Source organism: Bombina bombina, chromosome 7 (genome assembly GCF_027579735.1).
Source record: "Bombina bombina isolate aBomBom1 chromosome 7, aBomBom1.pri, whole genome shotgun sequence".
Lineage (NCBI taxonomy): Eukaryota > Metazoa > Chordata > Amphibia > Anura > Bombinatoridae > Bombina > Bombina bombina.
In genome coordinates this window covers 157,571,943-157,597,379 of record NC_069505.1, presented here as the reverse complement: position 1 = coordinate 157,597,379, position 25,437 = coordinate 157,571,943, and the positions used below count along the sequence as shown (strand labels likewise).

At 34.7% G+C, this 25,437-nt stretch overlaps 1 protein-coding gene across 1 annotated transcript in view; it reads left to right on the top strand.

Annotated features, from left to right (window-relative positions):
- The window catches only part of CCDC34 (coiled-coil domain containing 34), a 75,817-nt gene that overhangs the window by 5,624 nt on the left and 44,756 nt on the right, over positions 1–25,437 (top strand). Inside the window, exons 3-4 of the mRNA XM_053688906.1 lie at positions 4,412–4,544; positions 8,110–8,217. Coding sequence (XP_053544881.1) covers positions 4,412–4,544; positions 8,110–8,217 — 241 coding nt within the window. The remainder of the gene's footprint in view (positions 1–4,411; positions 4,545–8,109; positions 8,218–25,437) is intronic.

Below are 25,437 nucleotides of genomic sequence, written 5' to 3'. Positions count from 1 at the left end.
ATATGGCTCCATTTCTGAAGCTGTGGACGTAGCTTGGAAGTCCTTGCTGTTCAGACTCTCTCATGGGAGCCTGCAACCACAAGTCTGGTCTCCTGTTCTGGTATCACCAATGAGCTATGCATGTCGTCTTCCTACATTTTTAAAAGGTTAAAAAAAAATAAAAAGTGAGATTTGAATTTCATATAATTTCCACGTGTCACAAAACACGTGGAAATTATATGAAATTCAAATCTCACTGCTACTCTCATTCATTGTCTTTGGATGCTTTTTGCTACAACTACAGAGTTAATTAGTTGAGACAGAGGGACACATACAGTCTTTATCGCTTTGCACTGCTGCTCAGCACACTAAATATACTTTAAAGGGATAGAAAAAGCAAAATCACACTTGCATGATTCAGATGCAGCATATAATTTTAAGATACTTTAAAATTCACTTCTATTTTCAAAAGTGCCTTTGTTCTTTTGATGTCCCTTGTTGAAAAAAGAATATGCAAATATCCTTTAATATTGGGAAATAGTTACTGATTGGTGCCTTCACATATTTGTCTCTTGTGATTGGCTAACTAGATGTGTTCAGCTAGCAGGCAGTAGTGCAGTGCTGTTCCTTCACCAAAGGATAACAAGAGAATGAAGCAAACCTGATAATAGAAGTAAATTGGAAAGTTGCTTAAAATAGTATGCTCTATCCAAATCATGAAATAAAAATTTGGAATTTCCTGTTCCTTTAACACAAATTTTCCATCTCAAAGGAAAGCAATTGTAGAAAAGTTAAAACAGAATCCCATAACAATAGAATTTCATCACAAAAATGAAAATAAGGTGCAAACAAATAAATTTTATTAGTGGTTCGTTTGTCATACTTTTAAAAATTATATTAATAAACATTTGTGGAAATTTGTTTTCTGTCTTGTTATAGAAATACCTACATAAAGTGGGACAGTGTACCCTAAATTTGTTCCCAATGATCCATTTTACCTGCTGGCGTAGATTCAATTGTTTACAGATTGCTCCCTCACTTTTTATTTTGTCATTTGGATAGCTGATTTTGCCCACAGTATCCCTACCTATACTAAGTTTCTATACTTAAAGGGACAGTTCACCCAAAAATGTTCTCCCATTTAAATTGTTCCCAATGATCCATTTTACCTGCTGGAGTGTATTAAATTGTTTACAAGTAGCTCCTTTACCCTTATTTCGGCATTTGAAATAGCTGATTTAGCTTGTGGTATCCCAACCTATACGGAAAGTTTGTATACTGGTGTCTCCGCTATTGAATAGCCTAAGTAAACACAGCCAGCAGAAGAAATGACACTTCCAGTGGGATGCAGGATAGTTAAGTAATAACATGATACTTTTCCATTGTTCTCTCTATGTATTGAGGTTTGGTTTTCCAGACAAATATAAGATAAGGAAGCAATTGTGTGTACACAAAGTGATAACATAATGAGATCTGATATTACCTGCAAGCTCAACCCATTGTAATAGGCTGTGGTTTAAAAGCACAAAACCAGCTACTTCATATAAACATGCAATTTCTCATACATTTTATACTCTGCAGCTGGTATAACAAGTCATTGAAAATACATTCATATAAAAGCAATTTTACAGTGTACTGTCCCTTTAAGTATTGGCTATAAAAAAAGCTATGTACTATGTATACAAAGCTAGCAGAATAAAGTACACTCCAGGTGGGGGGTTAGGAGAGATAAGTAAATACAATTGTAATATTTCAATTGTTCAATCTATTGGGTTTTGAATTATAGACAGATATAATATAAAGAAGCATGTGTGTGTATACAGAAAGTTTATACATTTTAAACAATAACAAAACCAGCTATTTCATATAAAAAATAAACTCAAATAAACTTTTGTTTCATGCATGTTATGCTCTGCAGCTGGTATAAGTCCTTGTAAACACATTGTGAGGATACAATTTTACTGTTTTAAAGGCACACTGTACTATAAAAAATGTTTTCCTTTCGTGTCCAAATGACTTGATTATACCTACTGCAATGTGGTAAATGTAAGGCTAATTGGTCCTTTGTGTTTATTTCCATTAAAACAAGTACCTAGGACTTGCCCATAACAGAACCATCAACTGGGACATGCCCAGAATCCTTGGTTTTTGCCTCTTGACCTGCAAAGCCTAAATGAATTACTACCTTGTCTTTTTTACAGAAATGTTTGTTGACCATTGTATTATGTGGATCATGAAACTTTAATTTGGACTTTTCTGATCTTTTAATTGTATTACATTTTTGTTTTTCCTTTCACAGACATATTTTCCTACTACTTTCAGAATGAATTCAATCCACTTTGACAGAAAAAAAAATCTTTTAACCTGCTTAGAGGGATATTAAAGTGCAAATTAAACTGTCATGATTCAGATAGGGTATGCTATTTTAAACAACTTTCCAATTTACTTTTATCATCAAATTTGCTTTATTCATTTGGTATTTATTGTTAAAGGCTAATCATAGGTAGGCTTATTGGCTGATTTCTTACATTCTGTAGTCAACCTCTTATCTCAGTCTGGCTGTGAATAGCTGATAACATTGTGCTTACTCCCAGGGAGTTATTTAAGAGTCAGCACTAATTGTCTGAAATGCAAGTTTGTCAAAAGATCTGAGATACGGAGGCAGTCTACAATGCCTTAGATACAAGGTAGTCATAGAGGTAAAAAGTATATTAAAGTGATTGTAAACTTTCTTTAATTACTGCACAGTATATGCAAATAGCCTGCAAAACATAGGCACTTTAATTCATTAAATTTTTCTAAGATGCTTTATTGGTAAAATATTTACCATTTTGTGATGCTAAATGTACCGCCTTTCCTCTGCCCGCATCTCATCCTTCATCTGGCTGAGCGATGGCGACTCTGGCTTTATCCAATCGTTGCATGCCCCTCATGGTGTCCAATCACTTTATTTATAACCGTGTTGGTTATGCAAAACTGGGGAATGGTAAATAAACAATGACATTTTTGGTGTTTACTGTCCCTTTAGCTACAGCTTTTTCTTACACATCGTAATACAGTTTACCTTTTAAAAGGTTTTATCTTTTTAAAAGGATTATCATGGAGGCAAGGCATACCATTTAAACAATAAAATCTTCACCCATATTTTTTATGATGGGTGTATTTGCTGGTGGCTATATCTTTGCAATATGTTTTATAAGGCTCTGATTCTTTCATTTAATTGCTAGTTTACAATAAATATATTTTCAAATTGTAACATGTCTTGATCATTAGTTGTGTAAAATTAATTACAGTTTTAGAAGGATTGCATGACAAAAAACTACTGGATACCAAACGGTAAAAAATTACTTATATGGATGCCAACTGCTTTATGGCTAGTTATTTTTGTGTTTTAAAGCAATATAATAGAAGCGAACAAGAGCACAATATACAAAACCAAACGCTAAAAACAGCGCAATACAATGTAGATTTTGCTAAATGTTACAATCTCACCAAAATCCTTAATGCGTATAAAATGTAAAGTTAAAAAAAAAAAAAAGGGGGTTTATATTCACTTCCGTTTGTGGTCAAGCGACAGCGTTTTGAATCACCAGGGTCAGTTCTAAGTATGGTTGTAGAAACTTCCAATACACAAAGCAAAGTCTTAAATGACAAACACATAATGCAACCGGATTAAAAGTAGCATATATATTTATTCTCTTGGACACACAATATTGTCCACTTACTAGATATAAAAACAATTTAGGCTCATCAAAAAGTCACTGCAGCTTGTGCTCTGAGGTTTCAAGGTCAGAGTCATTACCCCAGTATAACTTCACCGCTGATACTGGTATTTAGTCCTCCATCTGCCGCCGATGTGGAGATCAGGTAGTACTGTTTTTTCCCCCGCTATGTGTTTCATCTTTCTTTATTGCAGACTTTTTAAACAGCTTACTGCCTACTTACTTAGTAATAAATAAATACGCTACTTTGAATTTTGTTGCGTAATGAGTTAGTGATTTAAGTAGTGATTTAAGAGCACAATGTTCCTAGCTAAAGTATTAGAGCATTTTATGTATTGCACTATTGCTCGTATGTACAGAAACTGTTTGCTTAAATCCTCAAATCCTGAATAGATACCTAGGTAGGCATCTGGAGCACTACACGGCAGGAAATAGTGCTGCCCTCTAGTGCTCTTGCAGAACTGCTGCCATTTATTGCTCCAGAAATAGTCTGGCTCCTAAGCATACATCCCTGCTTTTCAACAAAGGATACCAAGGGAATGAAGAAAAAAATGATTATAGAAGTAAATTAGAAAGCTGTTTAAAATCCCATGCTCTATCTCCATGAGAGAGAAACAATTTGGGTTTCATATCCCTTTAATATAAAATGATGTAAGAATATTTTTAAAAATGAATTGTAACAATTGGATTGATCATTATGAATTTTGTAGTGTGGAAGATGAACAAAAGTGCAACAACACCCAAGAGCGTCATTTGGAAGAGCTAAATCTCACACCATGGGAAGAGTGGCTGCTTTATAAAGAAAAAAAAGAGCGTGCCGAGTTGCAGAGAAAAATGTCAGAGGTAGTGTATATTATGCACAATAGCATCTGCAGTGAAGGTTTTTTTTTATTAATATTATGAAGGTAAACTGAATATATGCTGAGTTTGAATTAAAAGGATGTTTTAGTTTCAGTTAGATGCATGTTTGCAATATACCCGTGTTCGATAAAGTGTTTCTAGTAAAAACGATGGGTTATTGGTTAGAGTTAACTCTGTATGCGACCCACCAAGCATATGTCGGTAGGTCTTGTGCACTTGTTTTTTTACTGTTGTATGTCTAAGTCAGTACAAACAGGCTGTGCTAGACCATTCACCTAGAGATGTAAAGGCTATTGATGTAACAATTATCATCAGAAAGGGGATTTTACGAATAACAGTATGAATAACACTTCTAAAATTTACAGTTAACTTTTTTAAATCCATTAACATAGGGTCAAACAGATGAAGTAAAAAAATAAAAATTAAACAAATGTAGAGATTATATTGCAGCAGAAGAGTTATTAAATTCAGCTTGTGTAAACTACATATGGCTTCTTTTTTGCTACAGATTTATATATTTAATACATTGAACACAAAAATGGTCCCTTTAAAGTATAACATTTAAATACATTATACCTTATTTTAATAGCCTGCATTAAATTAAAACCTTTGTAAAAGGGACACTGAACACAATTTTTTTCTTTCATGATTCAGATAGAACATGACATTTTAAGCAACTTTCTAATTTACTCCTATTATCTATTTTTCTTTATTCTCTTGGTATCTTTATTTGAAATGCAAGAATGTAAGTTTAGATGCCAGCCCATTTTTGGTAAAAAAAAAAAAAACCTGGATTGTTCTTGCTGATTGGTGGATAAATTCATCCACCAATAAAAAAAGTGCTGTCTAGAGTCTGCACCCAAAAAAAGCTTAGATGCCTTTTTTCAAATAAAGATAGCATGAGAACGAATAAAAATTGATAATAAGTATCATTATCAAATTAGAAAGTTGCTTAAAATTGCATGCTCTATCTGAATCACAAAATAATTTTTTTTTGGGTTCAGTGTCCCTTTTAATGTAGCTTTTCATAAAATCAGCCTCCCTTCCCCCTCACTCACCTTGAAGACATAAATATGGAGCAGGGGCGCCACATAGCATAATCTTGTAATGCAAAGGAATAAGATTAAATCAGAAGGCAAGTGCAAACTCATGGTTTCAAGTGGCACCAAATGGACATGGTGCTAAACCGGCGTGCTGGGGTTCACAGTCCACGGTTGACTATACTCTGGTGTGCAGCTACAGGTCTTTACAACACATCACCCGCTAACTTAAAGAGGCATTAAAGTCAAAATAAAACTTTCATGATTAAAATAGATCATGCAATTTTAAACAACTTTCCACTTTACTAACATTATCAAAATTTGCATTGTCTTTTTATATTTATGCTTTTTGAGTCACCAGCTCCTACTGAGCATGTGCAAGAATTTGCAGAATATATATGTATATGAACGTTTCCTCAGGTATAAGTATATAATCAAACTAGCTCTGTATTTAAACGTCACAAAAATCATGTGACCAATAGTTGCCATAGAAACATATCGCAACACATGCAATCTAAAGACTACATACATTTAAACAATTATATATGGGCATAACATTTAAAAAAATATATTTACATATTCGCCTCTCCAACGAGTGGAAAACAAACCTTATTCGCCACTCCATTAGTTAGTTTAAAAGACATTCTGACTGCGATAAGGAGTAGATATATCTTAAATATATATATATATATATAACACACAGAGAAAACCCAGCACTCACTTGCAAGCTCTCAGCTAAGATTTAAAAGCAAAACTAGAAAGGTTAGTCACCGCATCTGGCCAAATGGGACAAGCTCAGGTACCACGTCAAGGTCCTCTCCAATACCTGAGACCCTAAAACAGCCACACAATGCAAGCTTTCAAATCCAAACAAACTGAAAACAAAAAAAGGGTGCACAGGAATATGTAATCACCCTAGACATATACAAAACACGGAAGGGAACTGCACTCTCATACCGGACCGGGTACACATCCCATGACCCTGCAACATGCTCAGCCCTGGGTGCCACTGGCACCCAGGGCTGAGCATGTTGCAGGGTCATGGGATGTGTACCCGGTCCGGTATGAGAGTGCAGTTCCCTTCCGTGTTTTGTATATATATATATATATATATATATATATATATATATATATATATATATATATACAAACCACATGTACATAGCATTTTTAAAACTGTTACTTTTTATAAAAAAACACATTTATAGGGTATTATTATTATTATTATCCCATATAGACTGTAGTAGCTTAACAGACCACCGACTGCGTTTCTATAGTCGGCTGGGGTGCCATAAAAACACAGGTCCTGACCTCTGCCCCAACAGAACCATCCCCTGCATCATTTGAACTAGCAGGGATGCACACACATAGCTGGGGCAACACCCTGCACACCCACATGTGCATCTTCGGCTCCTACACAAAAATACACACCCACAGAAACGCTGCATACACTTATACTTATAAATTATGGAATAAACCATCACAATCACCCAAATACATTGTTGTAAAAACTGAGTATGCACAGCATCACCTGGAGCATGCACATGCATGTCAAGCCGAAAGATATAAACCACATACAAGTGTGAACAAGACCACCCACATAGCGTGCGCCCCCACCAAACCACAATGCTGAAGACAAAATTATTTTCCTTTCGATCCAGGTACTGGACCTTTTGTCAAGGTTAACAAAACGATTCACAGCTTCACAGCATGATTCCAAAAAACAGAATGTGTTTTTTTTTTGTTTTGTTTTTTTAAACCATTCTGTAAATTGTTGTTACCCTTGACAAAGTTCCAGTGCCTGGACCGAAATGTTGAGATGGAAAATAATAATAAATGGAAAAGTGAGTTACGCTCTTTTTAAATAAATATAAAATAAAAATATATAAATATATTTATTTAGTGTCTTTACTTTTATTTACAGTGCTTGATATATTTAGTAGACCCTCTTGTGAAAACATGATTACCAATATTACCTGGTATAAGATGGCAGAGGTGGCGCGTATATATAAGAGAGTAGTTTTTACTGAGCAAAATAAGAATTTCTTTATATTTTCTAAATACCATTTTCCTTTTACCTTTTTTTTTTTTTTTATTATTTATTTTTATTTTCTCAAACTGTATAATGGATAGTATTACCTAGTAAATACTGTCTACGTTCTCAAGTGAACACTGCAGTTTTGTTTTCTGACAAATCTATGTTCATGTGCTGTTCTAACCTATTTTATTGACGAACATGTGGATGCTTGCCCCTGCCAGCCAATGCAGCTCTGAGCATTATCCATATTAGCCATTGAACAGGGATACTTCAGTATCAGTTGCACACAAATGTGTATCTCCTGCTAGATGTAAATTGTTTTTTCTTCTGTATACAAAATATTTTATCAATATTTAGAAATATTACATTATTCTGTCTACCCCCTTCCTCATGCACTCGGCTCGATTTAATATGGCGACGCTTTAAAAGTACATAACATTGATAATAAAAATGTATTTTCTTTATCCAGGAATTAAAACAAGAGGAAGAAAGGATAAAACGGGAACAGCTTAAAGAAATGAAAAAAGTTGTTGCTGAGGAACAACATAAAGAATGGGTGCGGAAAAAGGCCGAACAGGTAAATTAGTTTAAAATATTTCTTTAGTTTTTGCTTTACAGTCATACTATCGTCTATTAAAAGGACACTGAACCCAAATGTTTTCTTTTGTGATTCAGATAGAGCATGCACTTTTAAGCAACTTTCTAATTTACTCCTATAATCAATTTTTCTTCGTTCTCTTGCTATCTTTATTTGAAAAAGAAGGCATCTAAGCTTTTTTTTTTTGGTTTAGTACTCTGGACAGCACTTTTTTATTGGTGGATGAATTTATCCACCAATCAGCAAGAACAACCCAGGTTGTTCACCAAAATGGGCAGGCATCTAAACTTACATTCTTGCATTTCAAATAAAGATACCAAGAGAATGAAGAACATTTGATAATAGGTTTAAATTAGAAAGTTGCTTACAATTTCATACTCTATCTGAATCATGAAAGAAAAAAATTGGGTTCAGTGTCCCTTTAACTGTTGTTCCTCTCAGCTTCTACTATAATATACATGTTGGTATAAACCTGAGTTATCTTCCTCACACTTCAACAGATGGGACATAAATTATCAGACTTTTTTAAAGGGATACTAAACCCAAATTATTTCTTTAATTATTCAGATAGAGCATGCAATTGTAAGCAACTTTCTCATGTACTCCTATTTTCAATTTTTTTTTGTTCTCTTGCTATCTTTATTTAAAAAGCAGGAATGTAAAGTATAGGAGCCTGCCCATTTTTGGTTCAGAACCTGGGTTATGCTTGCTTATTGGTGGGTAAATGCCAGACACTAATAAGAATGCGCTATCCATGGTGCTGAACCTAAAATGGGCTGGCTCCCAAGTTTTAAATTGTTGCTTTTTAAATAAGAATAGCAAGAGAATGAAGAAAGATTGGTAATATGAGTAAATTAAAAAGTTGGTTAAAATTGCATACTCTATCCGAATCATGAAAGAAAAAATTTAGTTTAGTGTCCCTTTAAAGTCTATAACTAGAATTGTGGATGACAAGCGTGTAAATATAAACTACTGTTGTGCATTAACACACTGTACAAGCCTGTAAATATAAACTACTATTGTGCTGTAACACTGTACAAGCGGGTAAATAGAAACTACTATTGTGCTGTAACACACTGTACAAGCCTGTAAATATAAACTACTGTTGTGCTGTAACACACTGTACAAGCGGGTAAATGGAAACTACTGTTGTGCTGTAACACACTGTACAAGCGGGTAAATAGAAACTACTATTGTGCTTTAACACACTGTACAAGCCTGTAAATATAAACTACTGTTGTGCTGTAACACACTGTACAAGCGGGTAAATAGAAACTACTATTGTGCTGTAACACACTGTACAAGCGGGTAAATATAAACTACTATTGTGCTGTAACACACTGTACAAGCCTGTAAATATAAACTACTATTGTGCTGTAACACTGTACAAGCGGGTAAATGGAAACTACTATTGTGCTGTAACACACTGTACAAGCGGGTAAATAGAAACTACTGTTGTGCTGTAACTGTACAAGCGTGTAAATAGAAACTACTGTTGTGCTGTAACTGTACAAGCGGGTAAATATGAACTACTGTTGTGTTGTAACACACTGTACAAGCGGGTAAATAGAAACTACTGTTGTGCTGTAACTGTACAAGCGGGTAAATATGAACTACTGTTGTGTTGTAACACACTGTACAAGCGGGTAAATAGAAACTACTGTTGTGCTGTAACACACTGCACTAGCGGGTAAATAGAAACTACTGTTGTGCTGTAACTGTACAAGCGGGTAAATATGAACTACTGTTGTGCTGTAACTGTACAAGCGGGTAAATATGAACTACTGTTGTGCTGTAACACACTGTACAAGCGGGTAAATAGAAACTACTGTTGTGCTGTAACTGTACAAGCGGGTAAATAGAAACTACTGTTGTGCTGTAACTCTACAAGCCTGTAAATAGAAACTACTGTTGTGCTGTAACACACTCTACAAGCGGGTAAATAGAAACTACTGTTGTGCTGTAACACACTGTACAAGCGGGTAAATAGAAACTACTGTTGTGCTGTAACACATTGTACAAGCGGGTAAATAGAAACTACTGTTGTGCTGTAACACACTGTACAAGCGGGTAAATAGAAACTACTGTTGTGCTGTAACACACTGTACAAGCGGGTAAATAGAAACTACTGTTGTGCTGTAACACACTGTACAAGCGGGTAAATAGAAACTACTGTTGTGCTGTAACACACTGTACAAGCGGGTAAATAGAAACTACTATTCTAAACAAGGGAATAAAAAAATAGTACTGCTAACATAAAAGGATATACCATAAACTATGCACACACCCACTCTCTCAATGAGATACACATAAAGGGAAGTCTGTTAGAAATACCACACATCCAAGATTCCTCAAGTACCTCAAGGTAGGAGTAAAATGAATGGACCTCAAAACCTGTTTTGTAGTGTTCTACAACGTTTTTAAGTGATGTCCAATGTCAGGATCCGGAGAGGTGTGAGAGTCACTGAAATGACACTGTGCTCCTCCAGTGGTGGTTCCCCACACATGAGTTAGATCTAAGAAACGAACAAAGGAGAGAAGCGCAAAGCAGATTCTAGTGCAGCGTCGACAAAGGTATCTATTTGCCCCACACACTGGGCTACTCACAAGAGATAAGACGATAAAAGCATCTGTTTAAAAACATCAGACTTTATCAATCTTTCCGTCACATGGATGGAGTGGTTAGATTCAATGCGATATTCAATGTCCACATCCAGACGTGTCACCTTTTACATCGGTACATATAACAGTCTATATCCTAAAAGTTAACGTGGTACAATATAAAAAGCTCTCGGCACTCCTGGAAAACTGCTGCTTCTTAGGGGATTCCAGGTAGGGGAACGGAGTTGCCGCATTTAAACCAAATCCCATACTCTTCCTACCTGTGTGTTCCTAGCTCTCAGCTCTGGCAAGATGATCTAATTTGTGATTTCATGATTTGGATAGAACATACAATTTTTTTTTTTTTTTTTAAATCAAAGTTTTTTTATTTAAGGTATTTAGTAGTACAAGATACGTGTCAGTACAATAGGTGCATCATCTCAATAACAGAAAAAAAGGGAAAACAATAATCAGCAATCCTTAATATACAATATCCCTCAAAAATATTTCACCTGCATTCCAAGGCAACATTTCAAAAATTAGTTGAACTCATATAACATAACATGACATGTATAAGTACTACAGTAATCATTACTAGTGCAAGAGTGATGAACCAATTTGATACCTTAAAGTTTTTGTATATTTTCAAAATTACTGACGTACCTCTTTACAAAAATAAACTGCCTATTAGTAAGATACTTTAAACTGGAATATTTAGAGTAATGTCATACAGTATGAAAAGTACAGTGCTTACAACATCAAAAAACTATCTCAACTAAGAGGTTCTAACCTTTAACAACTTGTATGACAAGTTTCCTCATATGACATAGGGGGTAACTCTTGTACCTAATAAAATATATGGTATAAATGAGGAAAGTTAGCATGGTATACTACATGTAATCTGTTCTTTGTATATTGGTTTTTCGAGATTTAGACATATTAAAACTGAGAGGTTCCAGCAATAAACAAATTAGAACACTAATTTCCTCTTGTGACATAGAAGGTGACTCTTAAACCTAAAAAGGTGCGTGATATGAACGAGGTGAATTAGTGTTATAGAGCGGATTAATACCGCTGAAGGATTCACCAGGCTGGGTGAATATTTGAAATACAATACTGTATATAAAATATGTTGAATATAGCCCACCAGGAGCTCACCTTGGCGTGGGGGGGGAGGCGGGAGTAGGGAGCATAGACACCAACAATGCAGAATAATTGCTGAAGTTTCTCATTAGTGACGTTGGATATAAATATTTTGGTCATATCAATTGGCCTATCAAACCTAATGGCCTTTAGTAAAAATATTTAAGTGGACTTGGGGAATAGAAGTGAGATATAAACTCGCAAAGGGCCCACCCCAAGCCTTCAATTGAAATGCCCCAGATTTGTGTAATGACAGAAATAAATAAAATCATATTACAGAAACATTAAAGCTGCAAAACGGGCACATGTATAACAAGTCAGCCACCTATATAATAGCTCAACAATCCTGTGTCACATTCATAGAGATTCCCACTGTGTATATCTGATGTACAACAGGAGCCTGTTATTGAAACAGAACAACATCAGGAAGAACTATAAGGAGCTGTTGCAGAAGAACATTGAGGCCATGTTAAGATATCTGACTTTATCAGATACGTAGTTTTGTAACCTTGCAAGGGCCTGTGAGAAAAAAAAAATTATATATCTATATTCACTAGGATAAGCACATGACCATATATCCCATACAGAAATAACAATGAATACTAGTGCTATATGTCACATCATACTATTCTAAACTATGTTAGCTGACCTGTGAAAACTTAAACTACATATTTGGCAGATTAAAAATTGTTCACTTGTAGATACTATACTTTAAAGTCATGCTGTCCATGTGGAGTCATGTAGCAAATGAAAGCCAGAGTTTTGCTTAGCCCACACCAGTATCATCAATCTGGGTCGTATCCTGTAGATAATACAACCGGTGCAGAGTCTGGATCGATAGGCAGCAGGACTTGCCCTGTACTGCTAAAAGGATCTGTCTGCAGAGATTGTTATGTCGCAGTATGCCCCGATAAGTGAGTGTCCAACGTCTCACACTGTACCATCTCACATGACTTCCAGTATATGTGCGAAAGCCTCCATTCTTTCTCTGCACTGCCATGGTCTTACTATCAGTGCTCTCTGTCTTGGTAGTATTGTCGCCCAGTATCAGGAGGTCGGCCGCTCCATCCTGAATGTCGGCTAGACAGAGTTGTGCTTGTGATCCGTTCTGCTGCGATATAGTGTCAGAGCCAGCTGTAATATTGGAGTTCACTGTTTCTTTGTGTAGTGACGTTTTTAGATCTGTTAGAATGCCTCCAAGCTGTAATAGGCAGCATCGATCGTTAACAGTCTTGAGAGTGAGGATATCTGCTGCGGTCTGTGGCTCCATGTACTGCTTTGCCACATCCCGTTTCTCCGCCATCTTGGATGCACTGACATCTTCTGTACATGGATCTCGAACTAGCTGAATAAGTTCGGTAAAATTGCGATGTACCTGCCGCTCAAGCCCCAGTATGATTGCTTGTATTAAAGAATAGTAGTCCTCCTCCATGATCATAATAAAATGTATATCTCCTGATTTCTGCCTTTTTTCAAGCAATATTTGCTCAGAGCTCCTAAAATCTGCGTCTGTACTGTTCAGCGATAGACTCCGCCCCCTCAGAACATACAATTTTAAACAACTTTCTAATTTACTTCTATTATCAAATTTGCTTCATGATCCTGTTATCCTTTGCTGAAGGACCAGCATTGCAATACTGGCAGCTAGATGAATACATCTAGTTAGCCAATCACAAGAGACAAATGTGTGCAGGCACCAATTGCCACTAGTGTAGGCTATGTGCATATTCTTTTTAAACAGGACATACCAAGAGAACAGAGCACATTTGAAAATAGAAGTGAATTTAAAGGTACACTGAACCCAAATTTTTTCTTTTATGATTCAGATAGAGCATGACATTTTAAGCAACTTTCTAATTTACTCCTATTTTAAAATTTTCTTCATTTCTTGGTATCTTTATTTGAAATGCAAGAATGTAAGTTTAGGTGCCGGCCCATTTTTGGTGAACAGCCTGGATTGTTCTTGCTGATTGCTGGATAAATGCATCCACCAATAAAAAAAGGGCTGTCCAGAGTTCTGAACTAATAAAAAAGCTTAGATGCCTTTTTTCAAATAAAGATGGCAAGAGAATGAAGAAACATTGATCATAGGAGTAAATTAGAAAGTTGCTTAAAATTGCATGCTCTATCTGAATTACGAAAGAAAAATTTTGGGTTCAGTGTTCCTTTAAACATGTCCTAAAATAACATGCTCTATCTGAATCCTGCAAGTTTAATTTTGACTTTCCTATCCCTTTTAAATGTAAAGCAGAGTTTCTCAACTCCAGTCCTCAGGACCCTTAATAGGTCAGGTATTCATTATATCTTAAAGTTACATGAAACCCAAAAAAATTATTTCATAATTTAGGTACAAAATACAATATTGGTTTTAATTTTTTTTTTTTTTTTTTTTTTTTTAAATTTGTATTATAGTTTTTATTGAGATGGTACAAACAATCAATATATGGCATTTCTCAAGCTTATCATACAGCGAAATGTACAGACATTGTAGTACAACATAACAAATTGCAAAATAAGAGACCCTGTCAGAGTTGTAATAGAGTGATGTAATATGTTAGAGGGCAGGGATGTCTCAACATATATACAGGTCTGTGCAAAAAGACAAGCAAGCAGGTATCGCTGCATCTCGTTTTTTTAAAAAAAAATTCCACCTATAAATATGGTCATATATCCCCTACAACTATAGTTATAGAACTTATAAAACGTTATCCCAAAGTAGTGGGCAGGGGTCTCTTGTGGACCCCTCAAACTTTAGCTATACTTAGGGGGAATTTAAGGGGGATAAGGAAAAGAGTAAAATAGGATTTTCGTATGATGCATTTTCCTAAGCTTATCCAGTAAGCAATTAGAGGAGGGGGGGTGGTTGGCAGTAAAGTACTATGGGAGCAAGAATAACTGTATAGGAAAAAAAAATTGCAGTATAGTGTACAAAATATATGGATATGAGCTATTAGGTTGCCATACAAGTCAAGATTTGGACTCATGTCAGTTTTAAGTAATATCAAAACTAATGGTTGTATTCATAACCAAAATCAAAGGGTTATATTCCTTGAGAGTATCTATCGGATACAAAGGAGATAGAGACATTAGGGCTATCGGCCCCTTTATCATATTTTTAGTAGTCGGCGGTCTTTTAACTATAGCCTTTCTTTAAGTGGTGCATGCCCGTTGGTGGGGCATAGTAGAATGAAATACTATAAGACTGCTCCAAAAGAAGTGTCTCTTTGTAGAAATATCTGTAGGAATCATGAGCTTTGATTGTTATGTAAAAGCACAAGCATGTGAGTGTCATATAATCACATATTCAGTATCACAATGTACAGAGTATTTTAACATACAGTTAGAATTATCCATTCTCATACTTGGTTAGCAACCCACCTGTCAATGGATCACTTTGGCATCCATAAGCATATAGCCCGGAGAGGGAAAATTAATAATGCTTAATAACAATTTTTATATTTTAATAAATAAATATGCGTACAGTATAGGTAGTTTCCACATATGACTTACTACTGAGCATACAAAATGTTACAAGCTAAATATTCACTGGTATGTTATGTACTTCTGACAGTGGAGAAACATAACCTGCGAAGGCATAACTAGCATTAAACATGAATATAGTATATCTGTCATTCATATTACTCCATGTAATGAGTCTGCTATGGAGCTTTAGCATGACTTTGTAGAATTCCTTAAATTATATAGCAACCCCTGCTAATGGAACTAAAAAGATATTGCCGTCTAGGTCTATAATAGAAAATTATAGATAACTATTGAAGGAGAAGAATTCTAAGGAGGTTGTTGGTTATAGTATAAAGTTAAAGTGAAGGTCCATTTTGATGAATTAGTGCCTGGTTTTCAATATACCTATTAAAAACAAGGGCACTTTAATTAATCAAAATTGACATTTCACTGTTTAATTCAAAAACTTACCTTTTAATCCTGGCAGCCGCTCCAGCATTTCCTCCGCCCGTCGCAAACCGTCTTCGCGGGTCCAAAATTACTAATCCGGCTTCCTCCAATCACAGCATTGCATCAGGCCAAGATTCCCCCGGGGGGAAGCTGTGATTGGAGGAAGCCTGATTTGTCATTTCTGACGTCTGCAGAGGCTTCCGACGTCCGGGGGAATCGCTGGAGCAGCATTCAGGATTAAAAGGTAAGTTTTTGAAGAAAACAGTGAAATGTCAATTTTGATGAATTAAAGTGCCCTTGTTTTTAATAGGTATATTGAAAACCAGGCACTAATTCATCAAAATGGACCTTCACTTTAAACCAAGATATGCCGTCCCAGCCGTTGACAGCACATCGTTTTCCTTGTGAGAGATTAATATAATATAATATATATATATATATTTATTTGTGGCTGTTGTATGAAAGAGAGAGACCTAGTAGTGACGTGGATATTATATATTGTGGTAGTATACATAAGGCTGCAATTCATATAAACTTTGAACTAAAGTGGCAAGCTTGGATTAAAAGGTTCGTTGAAAATAGCAATCTAATTGGACCAGCTAGTTATATAAAATACATATGAGTTTCTTAGCAAGATATCATATAAACCAATATGTCATATCATGCATTAACATGTATTATTATTATTGCTACTCAGGGCGCCCAGATTGAATAATCCTATATAGCCACTGCGTCAAAGTCGCACACAATCATCCTGCTCAAGTGAAAACACAGCAATCTCTTGATTCATATAGTGCAAACTATTATGTTACATAAAACTCAATGTACTCATTTGGTTAGTAACAAATGGGATATAAACAACTTAGAAACGTATGGTATAAACTTTTCCTGCCAGCTGGAGTCAGGTCTACGGTAGCTGATAGAGTATATAGCTATAAGTTATGTTCTCTGAATAGGGATTTAGCCTACCCCAGAACATACAATTTTAAACAGCTTTACATTTGACTTCTATTATCAAATTTGTTTTATTCTCTTAGTATCATTTGTTGAAGGAGCAGCAATGCACTACTGGTTTCTAACTGAACACATGGGTGAGCCAATGACAATCGGTATATATATATGCAGCCGCCAATCAGCAGCTAGAAACTAGGTTCTTTGCTGCTCCTGATCTTAACTAGATGAACCTTTTTAGCAAAGGATAACAAGAGAAGGAAGCAAATTAAATAATTTAAGTAAATTGGAAAGTTGTTTAAAATTGTATGCTCTGTTTAAATCATGAATGTCTAATTATGACTTTACTGTCCCTTTTTAACTAGAGCACAGGTGAAATAATCATCTGAAGGGTGAGAGCAGGTTAGTAACCATGGTTACTGATCAGCCGATTATTTCACCTGTGCTCTAGTTAAGATATAATGAATATCTTGCCTGTTAAGGGGCCTGATGACTGGAGTTGAGAAATACTGATGTAAAGTATAATATCTGTTAAAGGGACACTGAACCCACATTTTTTTCTTTCGTGATTCAGATAGAGCAGGCAATTTTAAGCAACTTTCTAATTTACTCCTATTATTTTTTTTTCGTTCTCTTGCTATCTTTTTTTGAAAAAGGCATCTAAGCTTTTTTTTTTTTTTTTTTAGGTTCAGGACTCTGGACAGCACTTTTTTATTGGTGGATGAATTTATCCACCAATTAGCAAGAACAACCCAGGTTGTTCACCAAAAATGGACCGGCATTTAAACTTACATTATTGCATTTCAAATAAAGATACCAAGAGAATGAAGAAAATTTGATAATAGCGGTAAATGAGAAAGTTGCTTAAAATGGCATGCTCTATCTGAACCACGAAAGAAAAACATTTGGGTTCAGTGTCCCTTTAAATTTAAAGTAAACCAATATTTTTTTCTTTCATGATTCAGATGGCGCATACTGTTTTAAACTTCTATTGCCAAATTTGCTTCATTCTCTTGATATACTTTTGTTGAAGGAGCAGCAGTGCACTACTGGGAGCAGAGGAACACATTGGGTGATCTAGTGATAAGAGATATATTTGTGCAGCCACTAATCAGCAGCTAGCTCCCAGTAGTGCATTGCTTCCCCTGCGTATACCCTAGGTATGTTTTTCAACAAAGTATGACAAGAGAATGAAGCAAATTAGGTAATAATAAAAGTTAATAGGCAAGTTGTTTAAAATTGTATGCTCTATTTATTTGAATCCAGAAAATGTTGATGTTAACGTCCCTTTAATAAGGGCAAAATAAACATTTGGTTAAAGGGACAGTCTAGTCAAAATTAAACTTTCATGATTCAGATAGGGCCTGCAATTTTAAACAATTTTCCAGTTTACTTTTATCATTAAATTTGCTTTGTTTTCTTGGTATTCCTAGTTGAAAGCTAAACCTAGGTATGCTGATATGCTAATTTCAAAGTCCTTAAGGGCTGCTTCTTATCTCAATGCATTTGACAGTTTTTCACATCTAGAGGGTGTTATTTAATGTTTGCCATATAGATAACATTGTGCTCATGTACGTGACGTTACTTATGATAGGGTACTGATTAGCTAAAATACAAGTCTGTCAAAAGAACTGAAATAAGGGGGCAGCCTGCAGAGGCTTAGATACAAGGTAATCACAGAGTTGAAAGTATATTAATATAACAAGATTTATGTAAAACTGGGGAATGGGTAATAATGGTATTATCTATTTTTTTTTAAACAATAACAATTCTGGTGTAGACTGTCCCTTTAACTGTTACAGTCACGTTTGTTTCAATGTTTTGAGTTGCACTGTGCATGTTTAAACAGAACCTTGGTATGCAAAGGTGTGACTGCTTTATAAATCACACCCAACCCATCATGTGCTGCAAGAAACAATAGTATATATGTCTGTGCCAACTTACAGCAGAGGGGCAAACTGACAATGCAGTCACAAAAGCCATTGTTCAGCTGTTTATATTTGATCTATGGTATACTTAACAAAAGGTTCATTTGTCATGTTTAGACATTGTTACAGAATTTATACACTTTATTTTACAAATTACGTCTCTAAAAAATGTTGTAAAGTGTTTTAGTTTTCCATAATAAAAAGTGTGTTTTTGTCTTGTGATTTCCTTGCTTTGTTTTTATGAACACGATAACCTAAGGTTTTCCAATAATATACAACACTGTTTGCACCGCCCGTCGATATAACAATCTTTTTATCTAGTTCATGGGACTTAACACTTTGAGATTTTAATATTAAATGCTTAATTATGTGTAGTAAAAAAAAAAAAAAAAAAAGTTGTAATATACTCATTATTTTTGTTCCCTTTTCTTGTAATTAATAATTAATGGGCTTTAATGGGATAATTAAGTAATTAATGGGATGATTGTGGGCTTTCCATTTCCCCTTTTTATAAAGTAATGGGCTGTGCAATACTGAAACCTAGATTTGCCTGATATAATCTATTCTGCTGAGGACAATTTGGGACAGATACTGTGTGCAAATTATGGAGCAGATTATAGCAATGTAAAACATTAATATACAATATACTATTGTGTGCCCACTTTGTGTCCCTAAATGTTGTCTACAGAAGAAATTGAATATTGGAAACTTAAGTTTCAACATGGTAGCACCCATAACTTTATAGCAATAAAATCTTTACACTTATTTTTTTTTTATTAAATTGTTTAAATATTGAAAAAATATTCTCAATCTAATCTGTGGTTCGTATACCTTATTATATCTAGTATTTATTTACTGTGTAATGTCCTGTTAAATTAGCACTGCAGAATCTGTTGGCGCTCTACAAATAACCGATAATAATAATAATAAATAGTGTACATTCCTATGTATATTAAGTACACTGGCAATACCATGTGTGTGTGTATGTATATATATATAATATATATATATATATATATATATATATATATATATATATATTATAATTTGCTTTGTTCCCATGGTATTCTTTGTTGAAGAGATACCTAGGTAGTTGTCTGGTGCAGGGAAACAGTACTGACATCTAGTGCTCTTGAATATGCTTAACATAATTCTTGCAAAACTGCTGCCATATAGTCGTGCGGACACATGCACGCTCCTGTGCTTACATCCCTGCTTTTCAACAAAAGATTCCAAAAGAACAAAGGCGATTTGATAATAGAAGTCAATTTGAAAGTTGTTTAAAAATGCATAAAAAATGTTTCATGTCCCTTTAACTTTATAGATCATGCTCCTTTATTCTATGTTGCATAACTCAAACAATAGACTTTTCTATTTTTGTATCCATTTAATGCAAGTTGATTTTTTTTTTTTTCCTAAGTCTCAAATTCATTCATTGTTCATTAAAATTGTATAATGTTTGAAACATGCTGTCTAACTAAATGACGAATCATTGTGCTTCAGGGTCCTTTTAAATATGATTTGTTATTTGATCTGTTAATGACTCTGGACTTATATCCTGTTTAAGTAATAGAAAAATGAGCTGCAATATGTTGACAATAACCACACTACATTCTTGGGTATTTGTGAGTCAGCAGTGCCTGTCTCATTTCTGTATTTTTTTTTTTTCTCTCCATCAACTATGTGTAATATTTCTACTGAATAAAAAATGCTTATCGTAAAAGTAATATAAACGCAACATTCTCGAATTTTACATAAGTCTCTTGTTATCTTTTTTTTTAATGTAGCATTTTCCATGAGCGCATACTGAGGTAGGCTCTGGAGCATGGATGTGCTTTGAGCGCTATATAGCAGCAAGTGTTTGCATCAATGTTTTAAAAATATAAATATACGGCTCCAAACACATGCACACTCCTGAGTATATCTTAGTATGCTCTCATAGACGAGTTATGTTTAAAAATGAAAAATAATTAAAAAAATGAGAGGTAATTTTGATAATCTATCAATTGGTAAGGGTTTTTTTTTTTTTTTTTTTTTAATTTGTATGCTCTATCTGAATCATGTAAAATGTACTTTTGACAGCAGTTTACACCTTAGTCACCTTAAAGTCTTACCTTAGATTAAGCTCCTAATAGCCTCCTGCACTTTTTCTATATCATGCAGCAGGAACGATAAAAAAAAAGTTATTTTAATATGAATATTGTTTCTGGCCACTTTGAAATGGCTGCCAAGCTCCGCCCACTGACAACGCGATCTGGGCTGCATATATGGCGTCCAATCACAAAAGGCTTGCTAGTTTGATTCAACAGACTGTCAATGCTATTCAGCAGAGTGCCTAGATGCAGCCCAGATTGTGATGTCATCAGTGGGTGCAGATTGGCAGACATTTCAAAGAGGCCAGAAAGAATATTCACTTTAAAATAACTTTTTTTACTGTTCATGGTGCATAATATAGAAAGGATACAGGAGGCTATTTGCAGCTTAATCTAAAGTAAGACTTTAAGATGACTAAGGTGTAGACTGTCCTTTTTAACACTTTGATCTCTAAAAAGAAATCATTAAGAAAAAAGTAAACTTTTTTTTTTTTTTTTGTTTGTTTTTGTTTTGATGAGACTTTTGAAAACACATTTTCTTTAAATAAAATACATTGCAGCATGTTCTATGTATCTATCTCTCTTACCACGTCTGGCACAGTGCAGACTGTGTATGACATTTTCAGTTGTCTGATATGCTTGACGGCCTACCAGACAGATTTCAATAGTGACGGGAACCTCTAAAGTGATTCATGTTACAACATGAGGTCTTTTTTGACAGCTCCAGTTTCACCAGCACTGTTTGTGAATAGATTGCCTCTTATAATCCTTCAGTGCCTAATCATGCATTGCTGGCTCAGTCTGACGGAACAGTCCAATGACTAAACTGTGCAAATCCTTAATGAGTTTGCGATTGTCAGTGCACGCAAGTCCCAAACTTATAGGAAAAGAGGACATGTCATGCTTAGAAAGAGAAGAAATGTAACCTTTTTTTCCCCTGCAGATATATATATATATATATATATATATATTTATTTATTATTATTATTATTATTATTATTATTATTATTATTTATTTGTAGAGTGCCAACAGATTCTGCAGCGCTAATATATATATATATATATATATATATATATATATATATATATATATATATTTTTTTTTTTTTTTTTAATTAGGTTTAAAGGGACATAAAACCCAAATTTCTTTCTTTCATGATTTAGAAAGAGAATGACATTTTTAATTAACTTTCTAATTTACTTCTAATTTGCTTCATTCTTTTGGTATCCTTTGTTGAAAAGCATGTCTAGACAGTCCTAGTAGCTGCTGATTGTTGGCTGCACATAGATGCCTCGTGTGATTGGCTCACCCATGTGCGTTGCTATTTCTTCAACAAAGGATATCTAAAAAAATGATTCAATTACAAAAAAGAGAAAATATAGTACTCGGATAAAGCACTCTTGCCTAAACTTAAAAAATGAAGCTAATTGGATAATAGAAGTAAATTGGAATGTTGTTTAAAATTGTGTTCACTATCTGAATCATGAAATAAATATTTTGGGGTTAGTGTCTCTTTAAGGTACATGAAAGTCCAAAGAGAACTTTCATTGCTCAGATAGAGCATGCAATTTGAAGGTGCTTTTCAATGTACTTATGTTGTCTGATTTACTTCATTCTCCTGGTATCCTTTGTTGAAAAGCAGCCCTAGCCTTAAAGGGACATGACACCCAAAATGTTTCTTTCATGATTCAGATAGAGAATACAGTTTTAAACAACTTTCCAATTTACTTCTATTATTTAATTTGCTTCCTTCTCTTGTTAACATTTGCTGAAAAGTTTATCTAGGCAAGTTCATGAGCAGCAGAGAAAATAGGTTCTAGCTGTTGGTGGCTACATATATATATGTGTTCAGTTAGAAACTAGTAGTGGATTGCTGCTCCTTTAACAAATGATACCAAGAGAATAAAACAGATTAGATAATAGAAGTAAATTAGAAAGTTGTTTAAAATTGTATTCTCTATCTGAATCATGAAAGAAAAATTTTGGGTTTCATGTACCTTTTTTAAAGGCAGCAACACTCTACTAGGAACTAGCTGTTGATTTGTGGCTGCACATGTGCCTCTTGTGATTGTCTCACCGGATGTGCTCAGCTAACTCCCCAATAGTACATTGCTGTTTTGGAACTGACTTTACTATGTGTTTAACCCCCTTTTGTTAAACACATAGTGAACAGAAGAAAAATCTAAATAGTTTAAAATCAATATATAAATACAAATATATTTTTTTTGTTTATGTAGTGATCTTTTACATGCCGTAGAAATATTTGTAGATTTGTCTTGGGAAGTGGAAAAAACACAACTTCAAAGAGGTAAATTATTGCAAAACCAGGCAAAATTGTTCATTTTTTTTTCTATATGTGGGGAAGTTTAATTTTTGTTTTACTTTAAAACTATACAAGAGTATTCTGTGTAAGAGCAATACGCAATCACATGCGGCAGCTATGTACAGGCAAACAGCGAGGCCTCGATGTTATATAAATGACCTGTCGGAAAGGAATTTCTGGCAGTTTTTATTCCATAATGCAGCTATGGTTGAATTAAGCCTGTATATATCTGTTTAGAACTTGATTTTGTTTTGTCACTTTTTTCAATGCCTACTGATTTAACCTGACATAAGTACACACACTATTTGCTTTCATTGGCTGCTGGTATCGTCTTTTTTATGCATGTTTGAGAGATTTCTACATTAAGTGGCAGAGACGTCAAACACTATCTGAGTTTTCATGTAAGTTGGAAATCAATTAAAAAAAAATATATCGATTGTATTCCCCCTGTTTTTTTATGTTTATTTTAATATGTATTGCAACTTTTTAGATTTTTCTCAAAGAAATTATATTATGCACCATTTTTGCTCTTTTATATTTTAGCTTGTAATTTTAAACATTTTTTTTTTATCTTGGTATTATTGGTTGAAAAGCATACTCAGGTAGACTCTGGAGCAGCAATGCACTATTGGGAGCTAGCTGCGAATTGGTGGCTGCAAATATATGCCTCTTGTCATTGGCTCACCAGAAGTGCATTGCTGCTCCTTCTTAAATAACATTTGCTTCATTCTCTTGATATCTTTTGTTGAAGTAAATTGGAAAGTTGCCTAAAGTTGCATGCACTGAGTAATGAAAGAATTAATGTCCCTTTTGAAGTAAGTTAATGTTCTTTATCATATACTAGGGGTTAATAAATGTATATGTTTAGTAACCTGCCAAAATATTGTGCAGTTATATTATAGGGGCTAGGGTAGGAAATTGTGTATAGATAAGCCTAGGTGGATACCTCCAAACCACCCTGGATCATGTGGGATTGTCACAGGATTGTCCAGTGTTCTCCCCAGGACTTTTTTAATGGGTGATATGTCAGATCGCTGATCATTACAGAGAGTGACATTTTCGGTGTCTGTCTAACTATCCTCCTTTGGTGCCAAGTGGGAGGAAGGTGGGTGGGCAGTCCAACGGAAAAGTTATGAAGGGAGAGGGAGGGATGGGTCTACACTATGGAAACATATTGGGAGAAGTGGAGACCCTACACTACAGAAAAAGGTGATTTTGGAGGGGGGAGGATGATGGGGTGTCCCAACACTACAGAAAAAAAAAAAATATAATATGAAATAAAAAATAAATAAATCTTAAGAAAAAAATGTGTTACTGGCAGTAAAAAAAACATGGTAGGTATTATTGGGAGGGTTAGAGACCTGTCAGCAGTTTTTGTGGAAAATACTATTATCTCTGGATTTTCAAGCAGAAATCACACTTAGTGAAAAATGTAACATTTTGAGGATCAAGCACCCCTTCCTCAGACTTGATCTCCAAAAGTCACATTTTTTTCCCACTAATAAAGTGTGATTTCCGATACTACAGTGAGTGTCTGCCTGAGCATTGGTATTGTGTTATATTAGCAGAGTTAAATCAAAATTCATTAAAAATATGGTGGAGATAAGTCTGAGATTTAAATCCTCCATGTCTCAAAAGTAAATCAATAAATTTTGTTGCACAGGAAATTAGCACATCTAGGCAAGTATCCCTGATTTCTGCATTCTCGCTATAGGGAATCACTGTGTTAACACAGTATGAAGTAAAAAATCTGAGAGATTGCATATCTAATTAGCATATCTTACCCATATCTTATTGTTAACAGTGTATATGGAGTTTTACTGGGTAAAAGCAAGCGGGATACTTGCCTAGATGTGCTAATTTCCTGTGCAACAAATTTTATTGATTTACTTTTGAGACATGGAGGATTTTAATCTCAGACTTATCTCCACCATAATTTTAATGAATTTTATTTAACCCTGAAATGAGCTTTACCTAAGCAGCAAGCAGACAAATCTATCTACTACTGATGAGTTCTAATAAGAACAAAACAGGCTGTCTAGTGGTGATTTCTGTATTTGCTGCATTCTCCCTATTAGGGAATTGCTGTTTGTTAACACAATATGAAGCAAAAAATTTGAGATGTTGCATTATATGTGGCTGGCAGGTCCAGGGGATACCTCAGAAAAAAAGAGAAAGTTGCAAAATAGTTAAGTCCTGCAACACAGTAATATAGTGTAAGTAATGAAGAGTTAATGTACTCACATA